This window comes from Grus americana, chromosome 7 (genome assembly GCF_028858705.1).
Source record: "Grus americana isolate bGruAme1 chromosome 7, bGruAme1.mat, whole genome shotgun sequence".
NCBI lineage: Eukaryota > Metazoa > Chordata > Aves > Gruiformes > Gruidae > Grus > Grus americana.
In genome coordinates, this window is record NC_072858.1 from 5,196,460 (window position 1) to 5,218,627 (window position 22,168).

The window sequence follows — 22,168 nt, forward strand, 5'->3', positions numbered from 1 at the left end:
TAGACCGTATTTCTGTCCCACAGTAACGGGACAGGAGGTGGAGATGGCACAAGCCTCCAGAGAAGGAAGATGCATCTCTTGGATGTTTTCAGTGGTGCTACTGAAACAGCGTTGCATTTTAAATGCCTGGACTCTTAAAAAACATTCTCTATGTGATTATTTTAAAATATATTTATTAACTATATTAGTTGCCTCATGTTGGAATGAAGAAATTATACTTGTAGCAGGGTCAAAATATTGATTTTGTTTTTTCAAATTATTTCCTTGCCGCAGGTCTTCCAAAAATTCGGCTTTGAGCTTGTTGAGTTCTTCAGCCAGGCTCTTCATCTCACTTGGGAGCACGTTTTTATCTAAAAGAAAATTAAAGCTGAACTTTCAACTTCATGTTTTAGAGACAAAATTTACAGACTTTGGCTCATGTTCTACAAATAACTTTGACCAGATTTCTGAAGGAGATTGCCTTAGTCACACCTGCAGGGTTGGGATTCCTTAACAATTTCATCGGCTTAGTTTAGAATGTGCTGTGCATACCTTTTGCATCCTTCATTGTCTGAGAGATGATGCGTCTGCATGTCTGATCAGCCTGATGGACAGCACTAGCTGCACAGGTTGCTCGATCCGCTTCCTATCCAGGGCGACCAACAGAAAGGAAGAATACATGCAAACGCATTAAATTTGATTTAAGCTGTCATCAGCTTTTGAAGTACTCTTTGAAAACAAGTAACAAGTGAGCAGCAAGTCAGTGACTGGCGCAGCACGCATCTGCTCCTTCGAATTCGGAGGCAGGTCAGTCTGCCTTGCTGCCTGCCAGAGACAGACGTGATGTGAGGAACTGAACGTTATTTTCCTCAGCGCGATGCGACATCTCCAAAAGGCGTTCTTTCTACTACTCTGGAACATATAGTGGTATTTTTAAAGGTCGTTCAGTGGTTTAACTTAATAAGAGGCTAGAAGTACCCATTTCAAACAGGATTAACTTTCTGTGTGTGCTTTTGCAATCAAGAAATGCCATAAATATTTCTCAGTTTCTGTCATCACTGTGTTCTGAATCCAAATCAGGAGTAACTGACTCATTCACCATCAGCTGAAAGAGCCATGACTGTGAAGACAAGCAGTGCTACCTTTTGCTCAGTGTTTTCCTCGTTTTGCTTCACTGGGTTTTCCAAAGCAGTGGTCAGCAAACTGATTATCTGCTCACTAAGAAAACAAACAAAAAGGTAAACCACATTAATCAAACATTTTCACTGAAGATTTTTCTTTTGTTTTATAATGACACCTCATCACCGGAAAAAAAATGCAAGCTTTCAGTTAAATTTATGAGGCAGGCAGTGGAATAATCTTTATACAGCAAGTAAGATGAAAAACAATGACAACTAAAACTACAGCAAATTATTTCCAGTCTTAACGTTTCAGACAATTTTTACATTTTACATTTTTAACAACAGTTTAGAAATGCAGTTAGTCTTGAGGTTAACTCTGCCAAGAATGATGGCTGTGAGTTCCCAAAAACTGGCACGTATTGCATGCAATTAACAGGGTTCCAAAAAATCACCATACAGAATATTTTTTACGCACTGTTTAGATACAGTAAAACCTGCCTGTTTCTGAAAAGAGAACTTATTGAAAAGCCCATTGTCAACACAGGGTAGCATACTTATCCTCTGAAGTACAATCAAAACTTTTCAGAATGAGGCTGTTCTGTTCCCAAGCATTTTTCTTAAGATCTGGCATTTCTATTTTTCTTGCCATTAACAATATTGTCTGGTCAGGTAACGGATGACTTCTTTGATGATTTCTCTGCAAGCAGCATTCAAGTGGACACTCTAAAAATATCTGGCAGAAGCTCAAGGAATCTAAAAGAACATAAATAGAGAATTCTACCTTTAAACTGTTCATGTAAAAATTTCTGAGAAAAGTGTGGGAGAAAGGAACTTCTATGCTAGTTCTGAGCCTGAAAAGAATACAAACCTAAAAATAATACAAACAATTTTACCTTCAAGGCTGCTCAAGTAGTAATTTCTGTGATCAATGTACATAAGAAAGGCTTTGAGTCACCTTTCTAATAATAGAGTAATAAAGTTGATGCTTACTATACTGCAGGAATCTAGCAATTAACAAATGGTCTGCAAGAGTACTTAAAAGGCAGGCAGTTAAAGAAAACTGAATTTCCTACAAAGCTGAAAGTGCTCTTATGCATAGGAACAAAGAGTAATTACATTTGCGAGCCAGCTGGTACACCTCGTATCTCATGCTCTGATAATAAAAATTGTCATCCAAGATCACGTAGAGCGGCCTAGACGTGGCTGCGTGCGTCCGGTATCGGCCAGCTCCGGCCTGACTGTCCGCCGAGGAAAGCAGCCCCTGCCCGTGGCAGCAGGCCAGGAAGCGCTCCCAGGCCGGCTGGGTGGCGGCGGCGGGAGCTGGCAGCGGGTCCCCGGTGAGCAGCGCCCGCAGGAAGCGCTCCAGGCACTGCAGCAACTCGCGCCGGCTCTGCTTCCAGCGGGCCGGCTGGGGAAGAAGGCAGCGCAGGGGTGAAGGCCCGCGCACCCGCGCCGCCCCGCCCCAGCTCCCCCACCGCCGCCGCCGAGCTCCCCGCGGCTTCCGCACCGCCGCCCGGCCCTCGGCCCTCCGCCCTCCCCAGGCCCCGCCGCGGGGGCACCGGCACCGGGAGGCCCCGCATGAGGGACGCGCCGCGCTGCCTGGCAACGGCCGCCGCGCGAGCCGTGACGCTGCTGAGCGAGGCGCCTCGGCTGGCCAATGAGAGCAGAGAGCGCGCAGCGGGCAGGAGGAGAGCCGCACTGACCAATGACGGCTCCGCCCCCGGCTCGCGCGGGTCGAAGGCCTCCGGCGGGATGAGCTCGTCGTAGGTGAGGAGGGCGCAGGCCCAGCCCGGGCGGTGCGGCAGGCGGCGGCGCAGGGCGCGGGCCAGGGTGGACTTTCCGGCCGCCGGCAACCCGCACAGCACGCACAGTCCTACCCGGGTGCGCCCGGCGCCGCCCCGCTCCTCCGCCGCCGCCGCCGCCATTGCCGCCAGAAGCCCGGCCGCCGCTCCCGGGGGCCGCCAGCGGTAGGCCGCTGCTGTGCGCATGCGCGGGGCCGGCCCCGCGGGAGCCCCCTGGCGGGCGGGGTGCGGACCTTTCACGGCGCCGCCGGCTCTGGAGAGCGGTGTGGTAGCGTGCCCGAAACAACCGCTTTCACCCAATTTTAGCTTGATAATAAATTGAATAATGGATTTTAGTGCACCCAGAAGCGTTAGACGGCTGAGTGATCCCGGCTGTGCCCAGCGATGGGTTTTTTTTGATGGCCATAAAATCAAGATACTGCTAAGTATGCTGACACTCATGATTAATGTTAAATTGTATTGTAATATGCTTGTTAATAAGGTCTAAATGATAGGAATATTTAATTGATAATAACAATTTAAGATTCTAAGGAAATAAGAAAGACAACACTTGTTTGGAAGACACTCCTTGCCAAAGCAGGTTTTTTGCCTGTGATATATTGTGGGTCCTTTTGTCCAGCTCTTCTGTGAAATGACCATATAAGGGATGAGAAGTATTTTCGTGGCGAGGCAATTCCATAATTTATTCACTCTTTTTTTGATTTTCTATTCCCAAAGTTGGCATGCAAACACAGCCAGTGTGTGACCTACTCTCCAATGTACAGGTTGCCCAGTATCCACAGTGCTTGCCAGTGAGTCTGTCTTTGCTTATCAGCAAAGGGGTTCTTTCCATCTCTACAGGTTTTCTTTCCGTTGCTGCTGTCCCTCTATGTGGTTACTTTTATGAACTCCCCAAACTGGACACTAGTGCAGCTAGTAGGAAACAAGAGATGGGATCCAGATCCCAGCTTTGATAGGGCTGCGCTGCAGACAAGGAACGCAGGTCTGGGAGGTAGACAGACTGCAGACTTCCCAAAAGGTCCATCTACGTTCTCATTTTCACAGTAGCGTATGATGAGAGATGAATAAATTATGTCTGTAAATAACAATTCACTTCTCTTTGGCCTGCAAGTAAGGCTGCACTTCACAAGAGTCCTGTTCTCTGATCTAACCAAAGAGTTGAACTTCAGGCTTCCAATGTAAAAAACCCAAGAGGTGAGGTAGAAGAGGCACAAATACAGCCAGCAGCAATTAGCAAATTAATGGGACATTACAAAATCTCTGTTCAGTGTCTCTTAGCATCAAGTTTTTTCCAGAGGTACGTGCTTTCAGGTGTTTTGGCTGCACAATGAGAGGACTGGAGGATTGCAATGTTTAATTTTTTCAGATCAGTTACTTGTCAGCGTTGGTTGAGGGTTCCCGAGAAACTTTTCAGACAGCTGGTCTAGGCGGGACTGCAGGTCGCTGAGGTCCTGAATGAACTGCGGGAAACTGGGTTTGTGCTGGCTGCCTGAAGTGTGGAAAACATTTGGTGAAGTATTTCATGACTTGAGACAACTGGTATTTCTAAACTAGTTCTTTATCAAACAGTTGCTAGCATTTATACATATATTTAACCCTCTCTGCTTGTCCCTCTCCCTTTCCCTCTCCCTAGTAGCATTTACATGCCCCATTATGCTGTTTTCTAGCAGTAAAACAGCATTTCTCCTTCAAGCATTTAATCTATTTTATCTCATATTATGCTGAATGAAAAATCCTCCTAGGCAGGACACAAGACATTAGGAACTTCACTTACAATGATACAGCAATGTAAACATAGCAAACGTGAAGTAAAGAAGGTTTTAAATACTACAAACCTTGAGCCAGGGAGATGCGATATGGTAAAAGAATCAGGACTTGACGTGGCAGGCTGGAAAAGTTATCACAGAATATCAAGGTAACAAAACACCCAGATTTCAAAGTGTGGCTAATTATTCAGTATTAAGCTAGTGGCATTTTAGAACTAATTTTCATTTCCTGTGACATTCTTCATATTCTCTTGCAACATTTTGTTTTGATAATTAATTTTGTTTTATCAGAACTAGATCTACAGCCTGGCTAAGCAGCTTCTCTGGTATTTGGCCACAGAATTCAGAGTTCAATCTTTGGCAGCTCTGCTAAGTAGCAGCCTGTTCCATCCCATACTACTCACAGCCTGTGTTGACAGGGCAGGCAGTAAAGCTCAAACTTACCCAAAGAGAACTCCTGTCTTAACACATTATAAATTATTTTAAATACTTGGAAATTCAGATGGTTTCAAAAAAGCCCCAATGTTGTCAGTAATGACATTAGAGAAAAGGCACTGTATAATTTTGATTACTCAACATGAAGTAACGCAAGTATGCATCTATCTTACCTGATTATTTCTTGTGTTGTCACTTGGTCTGTTATTTTGCTTTGATTGCTGCACATTGTTATCCCTGAAATAAAAACCACGTCATCAGGCAAATCCCCATTTGGTTTAATTACCTTCAGATCTGGATTCTGTTCCTGACTCCACCCCTTTCTGGCCTTGGCAAATAATTTCAGTGTGCTCTGCTCCTCTGTCCATGCAATACAATTATTGATATCAGTTAGGGAAGTGCAATGTATTTTGGGAAAAAATGGTTGAGAACTGACAACTGGAGTATCTGGATTAAACCACCTAATAGCAGGGTACTGGCTGTTAAACTACCTACTACTACTAATAGCAGGGAAGTCTTTTCTTTTAGGAGGTATGGAATTCTTTGTATAGGTAAATAGTCTATCTGGCTTGCTAAATTAACCTGCAGCATGCTCTCAGGTATTGAAATACGCATTTCTAGTAAGTAAAATACCTGTGTTGTCTTCTACTTTTCCTGCAAAGCTTTCTTTTTATTGCATCATTCTTAATTACTGCTAATACAGTAACAACTACTGCTGGCAACGCAACGAAGAAAAAAATAAGCAGACCATCCCGAAGTGATGTATCTAGAAAAAAAGAAAGTTATGTAAGATAGTAATCTCGTTTAACCTCATATTAAAGCATTTTTTCTGCTAAAAACATCTTTCTGTTGTAAAAAATACAATCTTCACAGAATTATAGATTAAAACTAGTAAGTCCACTGAAATTTATAGAATGCTATGATCAGAAAAGTAGGATTTGGCCTTACATTATCACAAGTTCTTTCTGCCTTACCCACCCCATGTTGTATGACATACAAACTTTTTCCTTTTCCATGTATTTTTTCAAAAATTCCAAAGCAGACAAATTAATTTGTATTTGCTTACCCACAGTTGATCTACACGTCTTGTTTATCTTCCTAAGCTATTAATAAATACAAAACATGCACATGGTCTCTCAGTGTGAAGGCCAGTGAAGTCGACTTCATGTTCCCTTTGCAGAATTCCGTGGCTCTTACATGAGTCAACTGCTGCTTGCTGCATGCACCTCCTCAACCCCTCTCATTTCTGTGAGATCCTTTCCGTATATAGAGGCTGCTGGTTTCATTCTCAAGCTATAGTCTTCCTTTATCACATCCATTTTATCAGAACTCTGTTTTAAATACCTAAGTAGATATCTAAATATCTATTTTAAAATGTAACAGTAGTTTATGTATTACTTTTAATTTCAGTAATTTAATGTATTGCTTTTTATCTCAGACAAAATAGAAGTTAAATTCTCCCTTGGACCAACTTCCCTGATGTCTGCAAACCTACACATCAGATAATAATGTTTGTTCTTCAAGTCAGTCCATGATAAAGTGTCCCATGCAGCAGAAAAAAAACAGCTGAAAAGAGACTGCCCCCCCCCTTTTAGTTGAAAAGAGACTGCCCCTATTTTATCGGGCACTGGGGGCAGGAGGGAGGCTGGTTTCAGTATCTATCTCACCTATGTGAGCTGGACCACTGTCAACGCTGCCGCCGTAGCCTGACTGGTTACAGAACGGAGGCGCCCATCCGGAATTGCAGTGGCAGTTCCCGTTGTTGTTACACACCTACAGTCAATACAACAGGGAGCAGTCAAACGAACAACGCCCTTCGTGAAGCATCCATTTTCAACCTCCAGTATATATTTGGAGTTACACATTAAGAATTGCATGTGGAAACAAGAAGTATTGCGTAGTATTGCTTGGGAATAAGCAATCCCCCTAAGTAACCCCAAAACACTGAGTGATACTGATACCAGAAGTTAATCCTCTGTAGAAGTTAACCTTTGTTTTGTTATTCCCCTGCAACAGATAACACTCCAAAGAACTCGGTTTTACAACCTTTGGACTCCGTTTTGGTTTTTCACAGAGACATACATAAATCAGGAATGAGTACACTGTCCTCCTCAAAGGAATATTTTCCTTTTACAATTCAACAGCTCAGTAATATTAGAAAATTCCCTAGGGAAATTCAGAAGAAATGTCCTTCAGTATTTGTGCTAAGAGGTTTACAACATGAATTACAGATAAAAAGGTGGACTTCACTTTTCATACCGGTCAGAAAAAACAAAACCATCTGACTGGTTATTGCTTTTACGCAGGGATTTTGCACCTATCTCTGTCTTCTAGAAACAAGGCATGAAAACACCATCTACTCACCCCATTATCATTACACTTCTGCTTCACATCACAGCTGTAGCCCAGATGACTTGCATCAACACATTCAAAACCTACACAGGCCTGGAAAAAGTAATTAGTATGTTTCAAACACAAAACTTCAAAAAATCCCATTCTTTTATAAATATATTGTATAAATGTATATGTTTACAAGTTTACAGTTTTTACTTAATTGCCAAGAAAAAGGGCTGATGAAACATTCAGTACTTCACAATTTTATAGCTGTATTTGTCTCAGATTTTCCTAAGTCTGTGGATGCATTTTGATGGAGTAATTTGAATAACTGACAATGTAGTTCACTAATTTGTAGCATCTCAGTTTTTGAAGAGCTAATTCATTGTTTGTATGTGTTTTATTATATTATGGCATAAAAATAAAAGAGTTATGTCATGCTTTTGAAAATTACAAACTTCACTGTAATGCTGCTGTGATTCATCTTACTTTATTTTCTCCACAGGCTGTTCCATCATGAACTTGAGCAGGATCAGGGACATCTGATCCTAAGTCAAAGTCAGAAGACCAGCATAAAACCCCAGATGCGTTATTGACCACACTCCAAGCAGGAAGATTTTGAAGACTAACAGATGTGCACTGGAGCTTGCCACACAGACTATGCCTGTATTGAACGAATGACACTCAGAGACAAGGTGAACAGAAAAACAGCTGGTATCAGTGCAAATACACCATCCAGTTAAACTTTTTAGCTTGCATTTCAAGGAAATATTCTTTTAAATCTCATGTTCTAAGAGCGTGTAACAGAATGTGTTTTTTACATTGAAGATTTTAGGGATAGCTTTTATTTGCTGGTGACTTACTGAACAGGACATTTCTTGTACACTCCACCTCTCATTCCACAGTTTCCAAACCTATCTCCTTTAATATTCGCTTTTTCAAAGCATACATCAGGTGCTTTTTGTGCCCCTGTACAAAACATAGTGAATCTTAGTAAGCCACTACCCTGTCTTAAAAATATGAGAAAGAAAAAGAAAAAATGGAAATGTCTATTAGGAGACTGCAAGTCTTTTTACATTAAACTATAAACATACCTTTTCCATATATAGCTTCACATTGTGAATCAAAACTCTGGCATACTCCATAGTAGCAATATGCCTTCATGTTGTCGCATGGGTAACCATTCATGATATAAACGTCATCTGGACAGTAGGCATTGCTTCCATTGCAGTATTCAGGTAGGTCACAGAAATCCATTTTCGATCTGCACTCTGCTCCTGCCACCTTAAACTAGAACCAGAGAGGAATGCCACCCTACTTTTAGTTTGCAACAGCAGAAATTCCAACATGAAGCAATGACAACTGAGAACATTTTGTGATTTTAAGAAAGACAAAATAGTTTTTCAGATCAATACCTAACGAATATCCAAAACTTCCCTCAGCTTCATATGCTTTAGCTATGAAGTTTATGAGCTCAGCCTGCAGAGGACTAGGGTAGATTGTACGAACGCATACACAAGCACAAATTAAAAGGAGCCAACTATCAGAGACTTGGGAGAAGCTTGGTGTTGCTTAATGGAGATCACTATACTTCTGAGTCGCTGATTGCTCCTGCCTCCTATGAGGGATGACACAGAGATGACATTCCATTTCTAAGCTACTGGCCAAGAATTGTAGACACAAATTCTCTGCTTACGTGCTCTCTCTACTGGTGAATGTAGTTTGATAACATGAAAATATGTCAAGACTACTATGGTAACTCTTTTTAAACATCAAAAAATACTAGTAATTAGTATCAATGTAGCTTAATAAAGCATAACCTACCTTGCAATTTTTGCAGCATAGTCCTTGGGCGCATTGCGATCCAGGAGTGAGTTTGCAGGTTGCAGCATCGCAACAAGGGTTAGTACATTCCTGAAGAACAGCCATGGACAAGGGGACACAGTGTTTTACCTTGCTACATAGCTAGGAAAGTACATCATCAAACCAAGTACACAAACAAACAAAACTTTAAATACACTCTCTCTTGCATGTTCTGAGAAGGACATCCTTCAGAAACCAGCATACAGTTTGGCTGTGTTTTTTACTACAAGTCATCAGAAAAACATCTGTTTTGATGTGCAATGGCACAGGAGTATAGCACAGATTTACACTTTAAATGGACACTAAAACAAGCAGAACACTTTGTTTTTTAGTTAACACTTCTTACCACCCCTTCCCCTACCTTATTTTTCCGCTACACTAGCAGTTTGACGTAGAGAAATGTTGGTATCTTCTCATGACTTAGAAGGCCTATACAATGGAACCAGGGTTTGCTGACAGCCTTTCCATTTATTGGTGTCTTTTTCGAGACACTTTTATTTTCTAAAGAATGAGTCAATATATCCCATTCTTTGAGGGGCATTTTGACAATGCAGATATCATCAACAAAAGTAATTTTGTTGTGGGCTAAGCTTAAGGGTTACAATTAGTAAACCGGTAAGTACTCTATAGATGAGTAGTCTCTTTTATGTAACAGAAATATCCATGTTGCTAAAATTAGCACAAAATCCAGTGGCATTTCCACATACTATGCACTGAAATGCACTTCTCTTTTAAGCTTTAGCTCAAAGTTCAGTGAAGTCCAGTAGCCCTTAACTGAGTTCATACCAAAATCAAAGTATGATTTTAGGCTTTTTCTAAAGTTTATCATCATATTGCTTGCAAAAACGTACCTTTGCAAGGCAAGCTCCTCAGATATTAATGCAAATCAGGTATACCAAAGGCCAGTATTATACAACTAATATAATATAATATAATATAATATAATATAATATAATATAATGATATAACAAAAAGTATCCAGTTGAATTTCATTCATTACCTGTGGTTTGCCACAGTCACATTCTTCATTGTTATCGACCACGTTATTACCACAGACAGGTTCTTTGTAAACATTACTTGTTTTGGGAGGATTTCTAAGGCAGTTTCCTCCTCCATTTAGAATAAGGTTCTCAAAATCATCAGCACTGCAGGTGCTGAAATTCCTGGATCCACTGGAAAGCACAGTATTTTTTTAAAATTATATATGTTTTCTCACAGGAAAAAATACAACTCAAGCTCTTAAAATACTGTCAATCCATAATAAATACCATGTTTCGTAAAGTTAGGAGATGACAAGATACTTAATTTTTAATTTACTTTGCATTAGAGCACAGTACTAGAAGTTAAAAATACTGTGTATAACATATATGCAAGTACTTTCAGAAGGCAGAGACCATCAGATTATCCATTCTGGTGTCCTCTATAAAACAGGCCTTAGAAATTCATTGTCTGTAATGAGTCTAAAAATGCTTGATTAAAAATTACTTTCCAGAAAGACATTCAGCTTAACTTGGAGTCCCTAAGAACTCAGGAATGCATCTTCTTACAGTAGTTTTGTCCAACGTTCAATTACCCTGAGTTACTAATACAAATATGGATAGATAAAATAATATGATCTTTTTCTCTTAAGGGGAAGCCGAAAAACAAATGAACTGAAAGAAACATAGGCCAAGAGATAACTGCATCACTGCAGGTAAATAACAAGTATTAAAATAAAATAACTGGAAATCTTACTTATCTGTGCTGTGCATAATATAGGACGCAGGACACCTTTTATCGTCGTGTTTCATTCCGAGATTATGCCCCAATTCATGTGCAACTACTGTAGCATGACGTAACATATTGTTATGATTCAACTAATAAAGAGAATCAGTGTTAAAAAAAATTATGAAGCTAAAGAAAATACTGTGTTTCTAACTACTGATTTATTCAAGCCACAAAGCTCTCGGAGGCTATGAAGACAGAATACTAAATTGCATTGCAAAGCAAAAGCAACAAGAGCAGACAATTTGTCACTGTTTTTTTTTTTTCCGGTAGGGCCAGATTCTGCCACTCTTTTATTCCTTCCATTGGGATCATATTCTGAATAATAACACAGTTAATCAGTCATGGCACTGATTTCAATGGAGTCTTCAATGACAGAAAGACAAAGACAGTTGAAGAACAGAATCTGCCTCTAAGATTGTCCATGATGTCGTGGCATCGCTATTGTAAAGACAGGAACCTCTGGAGATACTGGTGCTGTCCCAAGGGTGAAGGAGAAAAAGCTAGTTTCTGGCTAATTTTGCCAAATTTAAAAATCTTGCCTGTTTACAGCTGCATTGTGGAGAATTCCAGACACTTGAGAATAGAGTGCACTATGTTCACTGTCTATCCATGTGAGGATTCAAAAAATCCACATTATTTTGTAGCTGCATTCCATCCCAAAACCACTCTGGTTATGAACCTTAACAGTACAAGAATGGGCTTTTCTTACACAACCTTCAGCTAGCTGAATTACAAACAAGGTGATAAAAAAATTATTCAAAAATCAGCCAAATGGACTGGAATGTGACAAAGAGAGAAACTGGATTTTTTTTTTTTAAATACAAGTGTAAAAATATGCACAAGTCTTTACATCTTTACTCCGAGACCTGAGTGACTTGACCAAATAGGTCAGCAAAGTGCACATTATTGATTCAGATGTTCTGGAAGGTACCTCTGTAGAAAAAATGGCTGGCAATAGCAGTATCTACGACTCTGGATTGTGTAAATGCACAGGGGAAAGCCTGTTCAGGTACCTCCTGGTTTCACTAGCAGCACATCTATGATAGTTTAGCAACTCCTGTGCTAGTTTCTTCTGTTAACCACAACATTATGTACTTACAGTGCTGATTGACCCTCCCTGGACTTGTGAGCAGACAGTACCCACAAAAGCCATTCCAATGGATCCACTGTAAGAGCTTCTCCCTCTGCAACAAAAGCAGTTTGTAGGTGGTATGGAAAGAAGGGCTGAAATTTCATGATTTCTGCTAAAAAACACTGATGAGTCTGAAACAAATACTGCAAATGAAGATTTGGTCTTCTTGAAGTCAAGAAGAAATTTATCATCATATCAGGGTTTCACTGTAATAAATAATGAACATCAGAATAACAGAGCTTGAAAATAATGATGAATCACCTAAATCTGCTGTGTCAGGAAGGGACCTCTGGAGGTCATCTGGTCCAACCCCCCCTGCTCAAGCACAGCCACCTGGAGTTGACTACCTATAAAGAATTCATTACAGTTTCTTGACATTTTTCCAGGTTAAAACAGTTTGGATGCTGAGTGAAGTTTACACAAACAAACGCAAAATCATATACATTAACAACACTGGCAGCATAGCTAGTTTTTCCACTGAACAAACACTTACATGATGAGATGGCTAATATCATTCCGTGATCGTGTAAGAAGGTATTTCTGTCTCCAAGAAACGAATCTACTCAGTACATCTCCGGCTGAACCGTCCATTACAGATATGTGGTTTGTATCTGACCAGATCTCTAATCCAACCAAAACAATCTGGATGTTTAATGCTCTATACATCTGAAAGTAATATAATGATAATGACTGTTCATCAGTCTGTTTCAACTGAATTATGAAAGATTACATCACTACTACTGAGTAAACATTAAGCAGAACATAATGACTGAGATATAACTTTAGTTTCTTTGAATAATTAACAGTTTGATGTGAGGAAAGACTATATGACTGGAGACTATCTACTTCCTGAAGGTACCTAAACATATCTTTCAGTTGGGGAAGTTGGAAACACCATGTTCATTCATTTCCTTAGCTAATTCTCTTGAGGAGAAATTTGGAATAGGTGATCAGAGAACTTATGGAATTGTTCACAGCACTGACAGTTTGCTTAATAAAAAAGAACTACATACACTTGAGCAGTCAAAGTCTGGGAGCACAGAGAAGTGGTTTAACAACATCTTGCATCTCTCCCTCTGTCTACACCTCTACAAGACTTCTGTGTAGATTCATGAGGTACCTTAAATGTGTTACAAATTGCTGTGTAACTTCCAAATACAGTTTCAGAAAATAATTGTTCAGATTTACTGCATTACCTGTTCTTTTGAAAACTATGATAAAGTAGAAACTACTGAATCTCAACAACTTATCTGACCTACCCCATCAACATAATTAATCAGCTCAACTGTTTCCTTTTGCACTGCAGCAGGATCAGAGTTCTTCAGCAAAAACTGTAAAATATCATATGAGAATATCAGAGAAAAAAATTTAATGGTTTGATAAAATGTTTGTAGCATTGGATGAAATCATTACCCTGTTGTTATCCACAACCACAAATAATTCCACATAGCTTTTCTGTGGCAGGACAGCTCGCTTCTTCTGCAAATTAGAAAGCACAATAAGTTAATATAATGAGCGGGTTTTACTTATCTTTCTTATGATTTTCATTTCATGGATTTATAAAGCAATGATGTATTTTTAATGTGGCCTCGAAAGCCAGTTTGCCTTAGATTTCCACATAAATATCTGTATGTTAGTAATTCACATCTGCTCAGGGAGATGCATGGGCTGAATGGCAGCTTCATGCCTTTCATGTCATACCCATGCCTGTCTTGGGCAGAGCTCTGCTTTTCTGCTGAAGGATTGCTTCAAGCAAAATTCCCATTCTGCTCTTCTTCTGTTTCAGGATTTCCTTAGCAGTACTCCCACCAGTTTGGGGTCCATGAAAATGAAGGCAACAAGTGGCCTGCCAGGCCAAAGCCACGTGCAGTGATACCATGCCAAAGCAAGAGTTCTGGAGACCCTTGGCAGCTGGAACACACTGAGGAGATGGCTTGGACTGGAGCTCTCAAGAGAGAAACAGAAAGGTATTTACCCTCAAAAGCTTTTCCCTGGTAGAGGTACTGTTCAATAAAAATGTGTATTTCACAGACTGCTTCACAAACATCTTCTCATGATGAGATGTCCCATTCAGCACACCACATCTGAAGGGGGTATCCTGCATATCTTCCAACTGGTAAAACACGTGTTCAAATGTGCTGGATGTGTTGAGCGGTTCCATTCCATACCATTTGCCACCAATGTAGAGGATTCCTCTAATAATCATAAAAGAATGAAAAATTATTCCACAATTTTTCCATTGTGGTTATGACTAGGTGAGTGAATGGCAGCTGGATGCTTAAAAACTAGAACTGTTCATACCACTATGTTGAAATAAATTATTATCTTAAATTATCTTAATATAGGGGGTAAATTCAAATGCCCAACAGGATCTCAAAAGACGAAACAGAACATCTTTGAAATACTTGATAGTACACAAGTGTGGGCTCCTTGAATCAGTAAGCGGGAAAGCCAAATTGTTACTAAATGAGTCTGGAATGTGGATACGGAGCTGATGCAGATGGTCTCTTTTAGTCCTTATCTTTAGTCTCACTCCTAGCCCCATGCAGCTAAAGTAATCTAGCATTTTAGAAAAAGGTATCTTCTAAGACAGAAAGAGAGGCTAAAAGCAATCACCAGTGTGTTTATAAAGGCAACAGCAGTATTGACTGCTGAGTGCAGTTAAGTATAAAGATTTTGCATCTGTCCATGGCTCAGGAACACCTGGTACATGCCCATTTGCTGTACCAGAATCTTTCAGAAGCTATTATCTTGTTCTCCAGAATCTCAAAACTACATTTAGAACAAGAATTCTCTAGTTAATATCTTGCGAAGAAACTTCTTCAAAAATGTGTGCACAAGGTAACCAGAGGATTTGAGTCTGCCTAAGTTTGCAGAACAGTCAAAATGAAATATCTGTTCTGCTTAGTGAACATGCCATCTCATTTTGCCAACTCACATGGACTAATTCTGCAGGGAGAACACCACCATCTTTAATGCATTAATCTGGCCCCTTTATGTTTCTCAGAAAAATGTAATTTTCTTGTGTTGAAACACAAAAAAATGTTTCAAATTTGGTTAAAACTTTTTCCACATAATTGTTTTTTCTTTTGAAACATGCCCATCCACAAAACAGAATTGTGTGCAGGAGTGTGTGAAGTTCAGCAAAAGCTTAATCAGAGAGCATTTCTTCTACAAAGGTACCTCTGGTCAAGATATTCACATCAAGTAATAGAGGCCTCAGTTCATGCCCATGTTCTGCCTATATTTAGATGATGCTCTCATGTTATCTTTTTTCAGTGAGGGAATTTTGGAAAAGGAATAAAAAGTGGTAGTTAGGGAAACTATAAAACCTGTAAAGAGTTTCAGTTTCATCAAAAGGTGAAATATAAAAAAAAAAAAAAGCAAGATAGGATACTGTTTTCTCTCCAGCTGTATGATGAATACTGTATTTTTACTGTTTTACTTTGGTACTGCACAATTATCCTGAAGTAAAAAGCAAGAGGTAATACCTAAGGCCATCGCATGTGCTAAGAGCAAGCATTGAGTCCGCAATTCCTTCAGCAGTGCCATGATAATAACAGTCTGTCTGAAATGCAACAAAACCACACAATTAATGGCAAAATAAGGTTATTGCCTTCAAATGCAAACTTGTTTTGTAACCAGCCTTATTATTTGCATGACATTATGGTTGGCTTTTGCAAATTTACAGAGTTCACTGTTCTAAAAGTAAACCCAACCTCCTTGGGAGTAAAATACTGCTTGACATGAGTAAGCACAATAGCATTTGGTCCCTTGGTTCTAGAAAACAACCACATTCTTAGTTTAACCCATCACCATCTTTTAGCAAAATCTTTTTATCGACATTGCTCATCCTGTTCTTAAAGAGACTCCTCTCAAAGGTGGATGCATAAAGCACCCAATCAATTCTCACTGAGCTCACGCGCAGTTGAAAGTTGAAATTTAATGCAAAAGCATTTGTAGGGCTTGTTTGATTCAGGACCTCAAAACTATCGAGCTTTGATGCTGCCATTGTACCTTTAATTGCATACTATGCAGAGGTGACCTAATGAAATAGCTCAAATTCAGTCTTGGCATAATCTCCTGGTATCTCCTTTCATACCTTGGAGAACAGTGATGCTGTATCACCACAAACAGCCCAATCCCTCATAAGACATAAAACCTTAGATTTTGTATCAGTGGCACCTGTTAAACAGAAATGCTACAATTGCAAAAATTCACAAAAGCCTCTTTCCCAGCAAATATATTTCTCTTCTGTAGATACTTGATGTGCATCACTTGCAGTTTCCTCTCCACTGCCAAAAATGTAATCAGTTTTCATTGTCCTATTATAGAGATACGAGGACACTTGGAATTAATGGTTGTGCATTCACTTTTGCTTTGAAAATAGATACATACACATCCTTGTTGTCATCCTCAGTTCTACCAAATTTTTAGTATGGCTTCAATTCATAAAGCTTGGCTTCTCTGGTTTGAAGAAACTCTTACACAAAAGGGGAATTTTATTATGTACAGTACCTTGGTTTTTGATTGTGTTGCCTCCATTTTCCCATTTTCCCCATATGTATATAGCATAAAGTCTTCGCTAACAAGCTTTCTGGAAACAAAAATAAACTACTGCTCTTTTTAACAGTCTAGAAAGCAAGAAATAAGTCAAGAATCCTACTAAGTACTACATTGTTAGCAACACACTCATGCTCAATTATTACTAAAATCCACAGACATGAAACAAAATACCTCAAAAATGAGCTGCATTATTTGGAAAATAAGTTATTTCAAAATATTTTAACTTAAATATCCATAGAGTAGGATCTGAACAGACTATGTTGCATCAGGGCATGGACTATTACAGGCTCAGGAATGAGGAACAACAGTCATAGACAAATTTCTTCAAGTACAACACTGCTAACAACCCTCCCCTGCCTGCTAATAAAGAACTAATTTCAAACTGAATTCTAATTTTCCATAAGATTTTTCTGAAATCCATTATCTTGTAGTGATAAGATAAAAAAATAATCAAATTAAATTTCTGTACAACTAGAAAAAATATTATTCCCTTTTATTTGCAAGCTAGTACCATAACAGAGACCGTATTTAACAGAGTCATTTTGTAATTAACTACAATCTGCCATTTGAATGGTTTCTTCTGAATTTTTTCTGTCTGTATTTTTATACTCTGCATACTGTATGCAACTAAATCCCAAGATGGAATGATTTCTTAGAACACCCTATCACATACTTATTTTTCTTCAGTTTTAGGAGGTATGTTCCATTTCTGGTTTTAATTGAGTAAGAAAGATTGTCATCTGAATGCTCCTGAAAACAGAACAAAGGATATCACTTAATTAGGTGATTTTCTACTTGGCTGTGTCAGTTCCATGTTTTCTTTAACAAGAGAAGTCCAACTACTATGTATGTCTTAAGTATTTACCAGATTTACAAAGTACACATTCCTAACCCTCATGTCTTTCAAAGTCTCAGCAGCACACTCTTTCTTATAGAAAGTTTAAATTCTACTGAGCTATAAATTTTCATGTAGAAGACGGAATGAAAAAGTACACAAACTACACAAGAAATGAAATATGTCTGCCATTAGAGATTTGTAGAGGGGAATGTAAAATATGTAGTCTACAGAAAAAAGAAAATGTAAAACTTGTGCTGTTAAAAGAACAAAAAACCCGAGTGTTAGTACAGCTAAACCCAGACTACCATGCTGTGGTTCTATAGGCTCAGGAACAGATGGTCCTCAGACATGAGGGGAGAGGAGGTGATGCAGCTTGGATGAAGGTGGCCAGACTCGGTTGCCCACAAAGGGCACAGCCCACATTTGCACTCTTTGCCCAACTACCACATCATGTTTCGTGACACTCCTTATGTAAATTATTGGGAGCCGGATGAACAACTCACAGATTCTTTCTTCCTTAATTGGTTTGCACAAAGATGATTAAGGCTATTTCATTAACAGTTACTTCATTAATGGAACTCGATATCTGGAACAAAGTTAAGTTACCTCAGAACTGAAGAATTAAGGCCCAGGTCTTTCTCTTTTAACTCATTCATTGAACCTGTGCGACTCTGTGGGACTATTTGTACAAACTGAGCATCAGCCCTTGAAATCCTCTGGTTATCCAAAGACCGGGTACAATGAGCAAAAGAACATAGCATGGATGTTTGTTTGAGTTCAACATCTAATCTGACTTGGAGGAAATGGAAATATTCTTCATGTTCCTTCCTACTTCTGTCTTACAAGGCTGTTAACAGGACTAGAAGTTTAAAGGTGCCAACTTAGATTGAAATCACAGACCTTTGTGGCAACAAATTTACTCAAAACTAGTTGAAAACACTAAGAATCTGACAAGATAGTGCAGGGTACATTTCTTCGCAAAAATAATCTATATTTACCATACATTGTGTATGTAATATAGGACAGTATTGTGAAAAACAGCAACATCAGAAGAAAAAAAATCAGATAGAATAACAAACCTCATGAAAAAATGGGTGATGTTTCTCTCTGCCTGTCAGACTTCGAGGAATAATTATTTCTAAGGTAGAAAGTCTGGATGTCTGTTCAGAAGATACACCTAAAAATAAAGTTTGAAATTTCTAAAGAATCAGAAAGGATAAGTAAGACATTATGTTGCCATCTGCACAGTGTGATTGCCGAAAGACCATTCTGATCTGGCCATTAATGGAGAATTTCACCAGTACAGGACCTGACTGCCCATGCTCAGTTTGGCCTGTTCTGTCTCTGACAAGAGTTCTTGGATTATGCTGGGAAAGTTGCAGAAATCAACATTTTCATTCATGGCCAAGTTACTCTTCATTTCTGAGTGTTTAAACTAAATATATGTGGCCTCGTTCTCTGCAGAAATGCTGTTTTTGACTCTATTCATAGTTAATGACCACACCACCCCAAACACAACTGATGTAAAGTGCTAAAACCCACAAATTTGAGGAAAAGTTTTCTTAAATAGAGTGTCCAAAACTGGCTGGCAATCTTGGCTTTCACTCTTGGTCTTAGTTACTTACATTATAAGCTGGGATAATGGCTCATTCATTTTTTCTCATTCTTTCATATAGACAATATCAAACCAATTTAATTATTGTTTAAACAATAAATCCCTCAACCAATATGACAGTAACATAATAGAAGATCCCAAGAACAAGAAAAATAAAATAAAATAAATCCCTTCCTGTATTCAATGCCTACTTTGACAGTTGTCATGGTTTAACCTGACTGGCAGCTAAAACAACTACACAGTGTTGGCTCACTCCCCCCCGCCCCAATGGGATGGGGGAGGGAATCAAAAAGAAAAAAAAAAAAAAAGGTAGAACTTGTGGGTTGAGATAAAGACAGTTTAATAGGACAGAAAAGGAAGACAACAACAATGTAATAATAATAATAACAACAATAATACACAAAACACTAGTTCGCGAGCCAAGCTGCCTCCCAGCCCACCCCCCAGTTATATATGGAGCATGACGTCATATGGTATATGGTATGGAACATCCCTTTGGCCAGTTGGGTCAGCTGTCCTGGCTGTGTTCCCTCCCAGCTCCTTGTGCAACCCCAGCCTCCTGGCTGGCAGGGCAGCGTGAGAAGCTGAAAAGTTCTTGACTGCCTGGCAACAACTAAAAGATCAGTGTGTTATCAACATTATTCTCATCCTAAATCCAAAACCCAGCACTATACCAGCTGCTAGAAAGAAAATTAACTCTATCTCAGCTGAAACCAGGACAATAGTGATGAAGAAATAGTTTAGGAATGGTCAAACTGATTTAAAAAAAAGTAACTTAACATTAAAGCTGGGGTCTTCTGGAGCACACAAAGAAAAACTATCGAATGATTTAAACACAATCTTAATTCTCACATATTCTGGATTATTAACTTTGTAACTTTGTCTATAATTTTTGAAACATTATTTCTTCCATGACTTAGACTTTTAACTTAATGTGCCACAGAAAATCCATGCAGCTATCTTCTCTGTCCACCCTTCTGTCCCCTCACAGTAATTTTTGAAGTAGCTGGCCCATTAAAATCAACTGTGCAAGACATGCTAACATCTCACATAGCATTAAGTTCCTTCAAGCTGTGTGAAATCACCTCATCGGTGCCAGGAAGACTCTGCTCATCTGTAAATCCACAGCAGGGCTCTCTAGGAGTGGCTGATAGATGTGTAGTACAATTATTTTGAATGGTGGATCCAACTTTGCCAGGATGTTTCAGAACTTGCTAGACAGATAACTGGAGAATGTTGTTTCTCCAGAAGAATAAATTCAGTCCCTAAATACACTGGGGAATGTTTTTTACTGGTTACAGAGCCATTTGCTGTGGTATCGCTGCCTAGCTACTGTTAGGTCCTGTGCTTGCTTGTGTTTCTACTTCCTTCTGTCCTTTCCTTGATTAAATCAGCTCCCCCTTCAGCCCTCTCCTCCCACTTAAATCCCTTTAATTGTATTCCTTTCCCCTTTGCCCCAAATAAGGAATACTTCTGGTTGTGCTCTGGATATAGTTCTGCCACCCACTGTGCACATAACCTTGGCTCACCCATTGCCTAATGCTGCCTTTTGTTTGTTCCAGCAACAGCCAAACCTCCATAAAAAGTTTGTAGCTTTTTACTTAATATCAGAATTATCTCCAGAACATCATGGTAACGCAGGAAGCTAAAGATAAGAATTCTGCTGAGTATCTGGTTTCAGGTAAATGGTTTTATAAATACAAAAACAATCTCCAGTGATGTTGTTTTAAAATTGGCTGAACTTGAATTCATCTTCTTTTGTCTTGTCTGCTCATCAGTCTGGTTTGAGTATTCATGTTGGTTAACAGAGACACAAACATTGCTTTTAAACAGGTTACGGAATCAACAATAACATGGGTTTTAATAACAAAAGCGTTAATTTTTCTTTTATAAGGAAACAAACAGATTTCTTCTCATTCATAGTAGCACAAAGTCACCCTCAGCCTCCTACGTTTCTGTGAAAGGAATTCATAATTGCAAAGAAGCCACAGAATCACCCATTCAAAGCAACGAGGAGGATTCTTCAGTGTAATCATGATCTCTGCCTATTAGATAACATCAGGATTTTTAAAAGCTAGGTGCAGGTAGCATATGTTTAACATTAAAGACTGCCATTGCAATCAAAATGTGGAAGTCTGCAAAGAATATCAGCACTCAATATTTACTTCTGACTTTGCTCTTAATCTCCAATAATTTTTTAATCACAAAATCCATTCTGTTTCATGAGTTAAGTGTATGTTGAACTAACAGTGGAAATGCAGCTCTAATAATTTATTTTTTGACACCCAAAAGCAGGAAAACATCTAATGCATGTCATAAAAATATCACTTTCTAAGAAATATTTCAGGTGTTACATCTAAATCTAAAATGTGAAGCCAAATCATAAATGGAAATGAGGCAATGAGGAAATAAACCAAAACTGTAGGAATTTCCCTCACATAACTGAAGAAGAAATCTTTTTCTATAGTCTTTACTATTGATGAGAAGAATGACAGTAACTGCAGTTGTCACAACCAGTGTCCTGTACGGAAGAGGGTGTATTTACATACCTACTACATCCTGGAAGAAAAAAACACAAAGACCTCAACTATAAAAAGCTTCAACCTGTAATATTTTCCAGATGCCTTTTTCTTGAACAAGATTTTCTCAATTAGCAGGTCAGCTAATAGTCTAATACCTGGGGAGAGCCGTGACTCGATTTGAAAGGTGTGCATCATTACGATCAGGACCAGAGAGTACAAGAAGACTTGGGAGAAACTTTCTGAATATGTAACAAAACCTGAAAGCTTACCTTTTATCCAAAAAGGTTTTCCAGTTAAAGTGAGTCCAAAAGTGAACAAAAGTAGGCTGTATTTTAACATGACTAGAATTCCCAGAGAAACTACTACAGTATCCGAGCAGACGCTGTGTACCTGGCTCTTAGCTGCTCTACACAGAACTAGAAGAACGA

The 22,168-nt window shown here is 39.2% G+C and overlaps 2 protein-coding genes and 1 long non-coding RNA gene across 4 annotated transcripts; 1 reads left to right on the forward strand and 2 right to left on the reverse strand.

The window, feature by feature from the left end:
- Positions 1-156: 156 nt before the first annotated feature.
- PSTK (phosphoseryl-tRNA kinase) lies at positions 157-3,124 on the reverse strand. Its single transcript, XM_054831157.1, has 6 exons — positions 2,804-3,124; positions 2,217-2,508; positions 1,655-1,853; positions 1,122-1,197; positions 532-625; positions 157-350 (listed from the first exon to the last, which is right to left on the reverse strand). The coding sequence occupies exons 1-6, from the start codon at positions 3,086-3,088 to the stop codon at positions 157-159; spliced, it is 1,140 nt and encodes a 379-aa protein (XP_054687132.1). The 5' UTR covers positions 3,089-3,124.
- Positions 3,125-3,386: 262 nt separating this feature from the next.
- Positions 3,387-22,135, reverse strand: LOC129209006 (disintegrin and metalloproteinase domain-containing protein 9-like). Of its 2 annotated transcripts, none has more exons than XM_054832682.1 (22): positions 22,010-22,135; positions 18,683-18,780; positions 17,439-17,515; positions 16,718-16,796; positions 15,691-15,767; positions 14,175-14,394; positions 13,613-13,678; positions 13,459-13,530; positions 12,693-12,865; positions 12,167-12,251; positions 11,035-11,156; positions 10,301-10,472; positions 9,262-9,351; positions 8,532-8,727; positions 8,301-8,406; positions 7,927-8,101; positions 7,468-7,548; positions 6,771-6,876; positions 5,737-5,869; positions 5,277-5,340; positions 4,738-4,790; positions 3,387-4,391 (listed from the first exon to the last, which is right to left on the reverse strand). In XM_054832682.1, the coding sequence occupies exons 1-22, from the start codon at positions 22,077-22,079 to the stop codon at positions 4,313-4,315; spliced, it is 2,394 nt and encodes a 797-aa protein (XP_054688657.1). In that variant the 5' UTR covers positions 22,080-22,135; the 3' UTR covers positions 3,387-4,312. The 2 variants fall into 2 exon arrangements, with proteins under 2 accessions (XP_054688657.1, XP_054688658.1); XM_054832683.1 differs by lacking the exon at positions 22,010-22,135 and adding an exon at positions 20,304-20,499.
- LOC129209007 (uncharacterized) lies at positions 7,959-21,400 on the forward strand. The gene is made up of 5 exons (XR_008577953.1): positions 7,959-8,132; positions 10,931-10,993; positions 12,169-12,235; positions 13,986-14,166; positions 21,113-21,400. It is a non-coding gene; the product is annotated as an uncharacterized LOC129209007 (long non-coding RNA).
- Positions 22,136-22,168: the final 33 nt, after the last annotated feature.

Excerpts from the sequence above, each read along its gene's own strand:
- PSTK (XM_054831157.1), bottom strand. The coding sequence starts at position 3,088 with ATGCGCACAGCAGCGGCCTACCGCTGGCGGCCCCCGGGAGCGGCGGCC. Across the intron at positions 1,854-2,216 it reads GTACCAGCTGGCTCGCAAAT|ATTCCTTGAGCTTCTGCCAG; the intron begins GTAATTACTCTT and ends ATGTTCTTTTAG. Across the intron at positions 626-1,121 it reads AGGAAAACACTGAGCAAAAG|GAAGCGGATCGAGCAACCTG; the intron begins GTAGCACTGCTT and ends CGCCCTGGATAG.
- LOC129209006 (XM_054832682.1), bottom strand. The coding sequence starts at position 22,079 with ATGTTAAAATACAGCCTACTTTTGTTCACTTTTGGACTCACTTTAACT. Across the intron at positions 18,781-22,009 it reads AAAACCTTTTTGGATAAAAG|GTGTATCTTCTGAACAGACA; the intron begins GTAAGCTTTCAG and ends CTTTATTTTTAG. Across the intron at positions 9,352-10,300 it reads GTGACTGTGGCAAACCACAG|GAATGTACTAACCCTTGTTG; the intron begins GTAATGAATGAA and ends GCTGTTCTTCAG.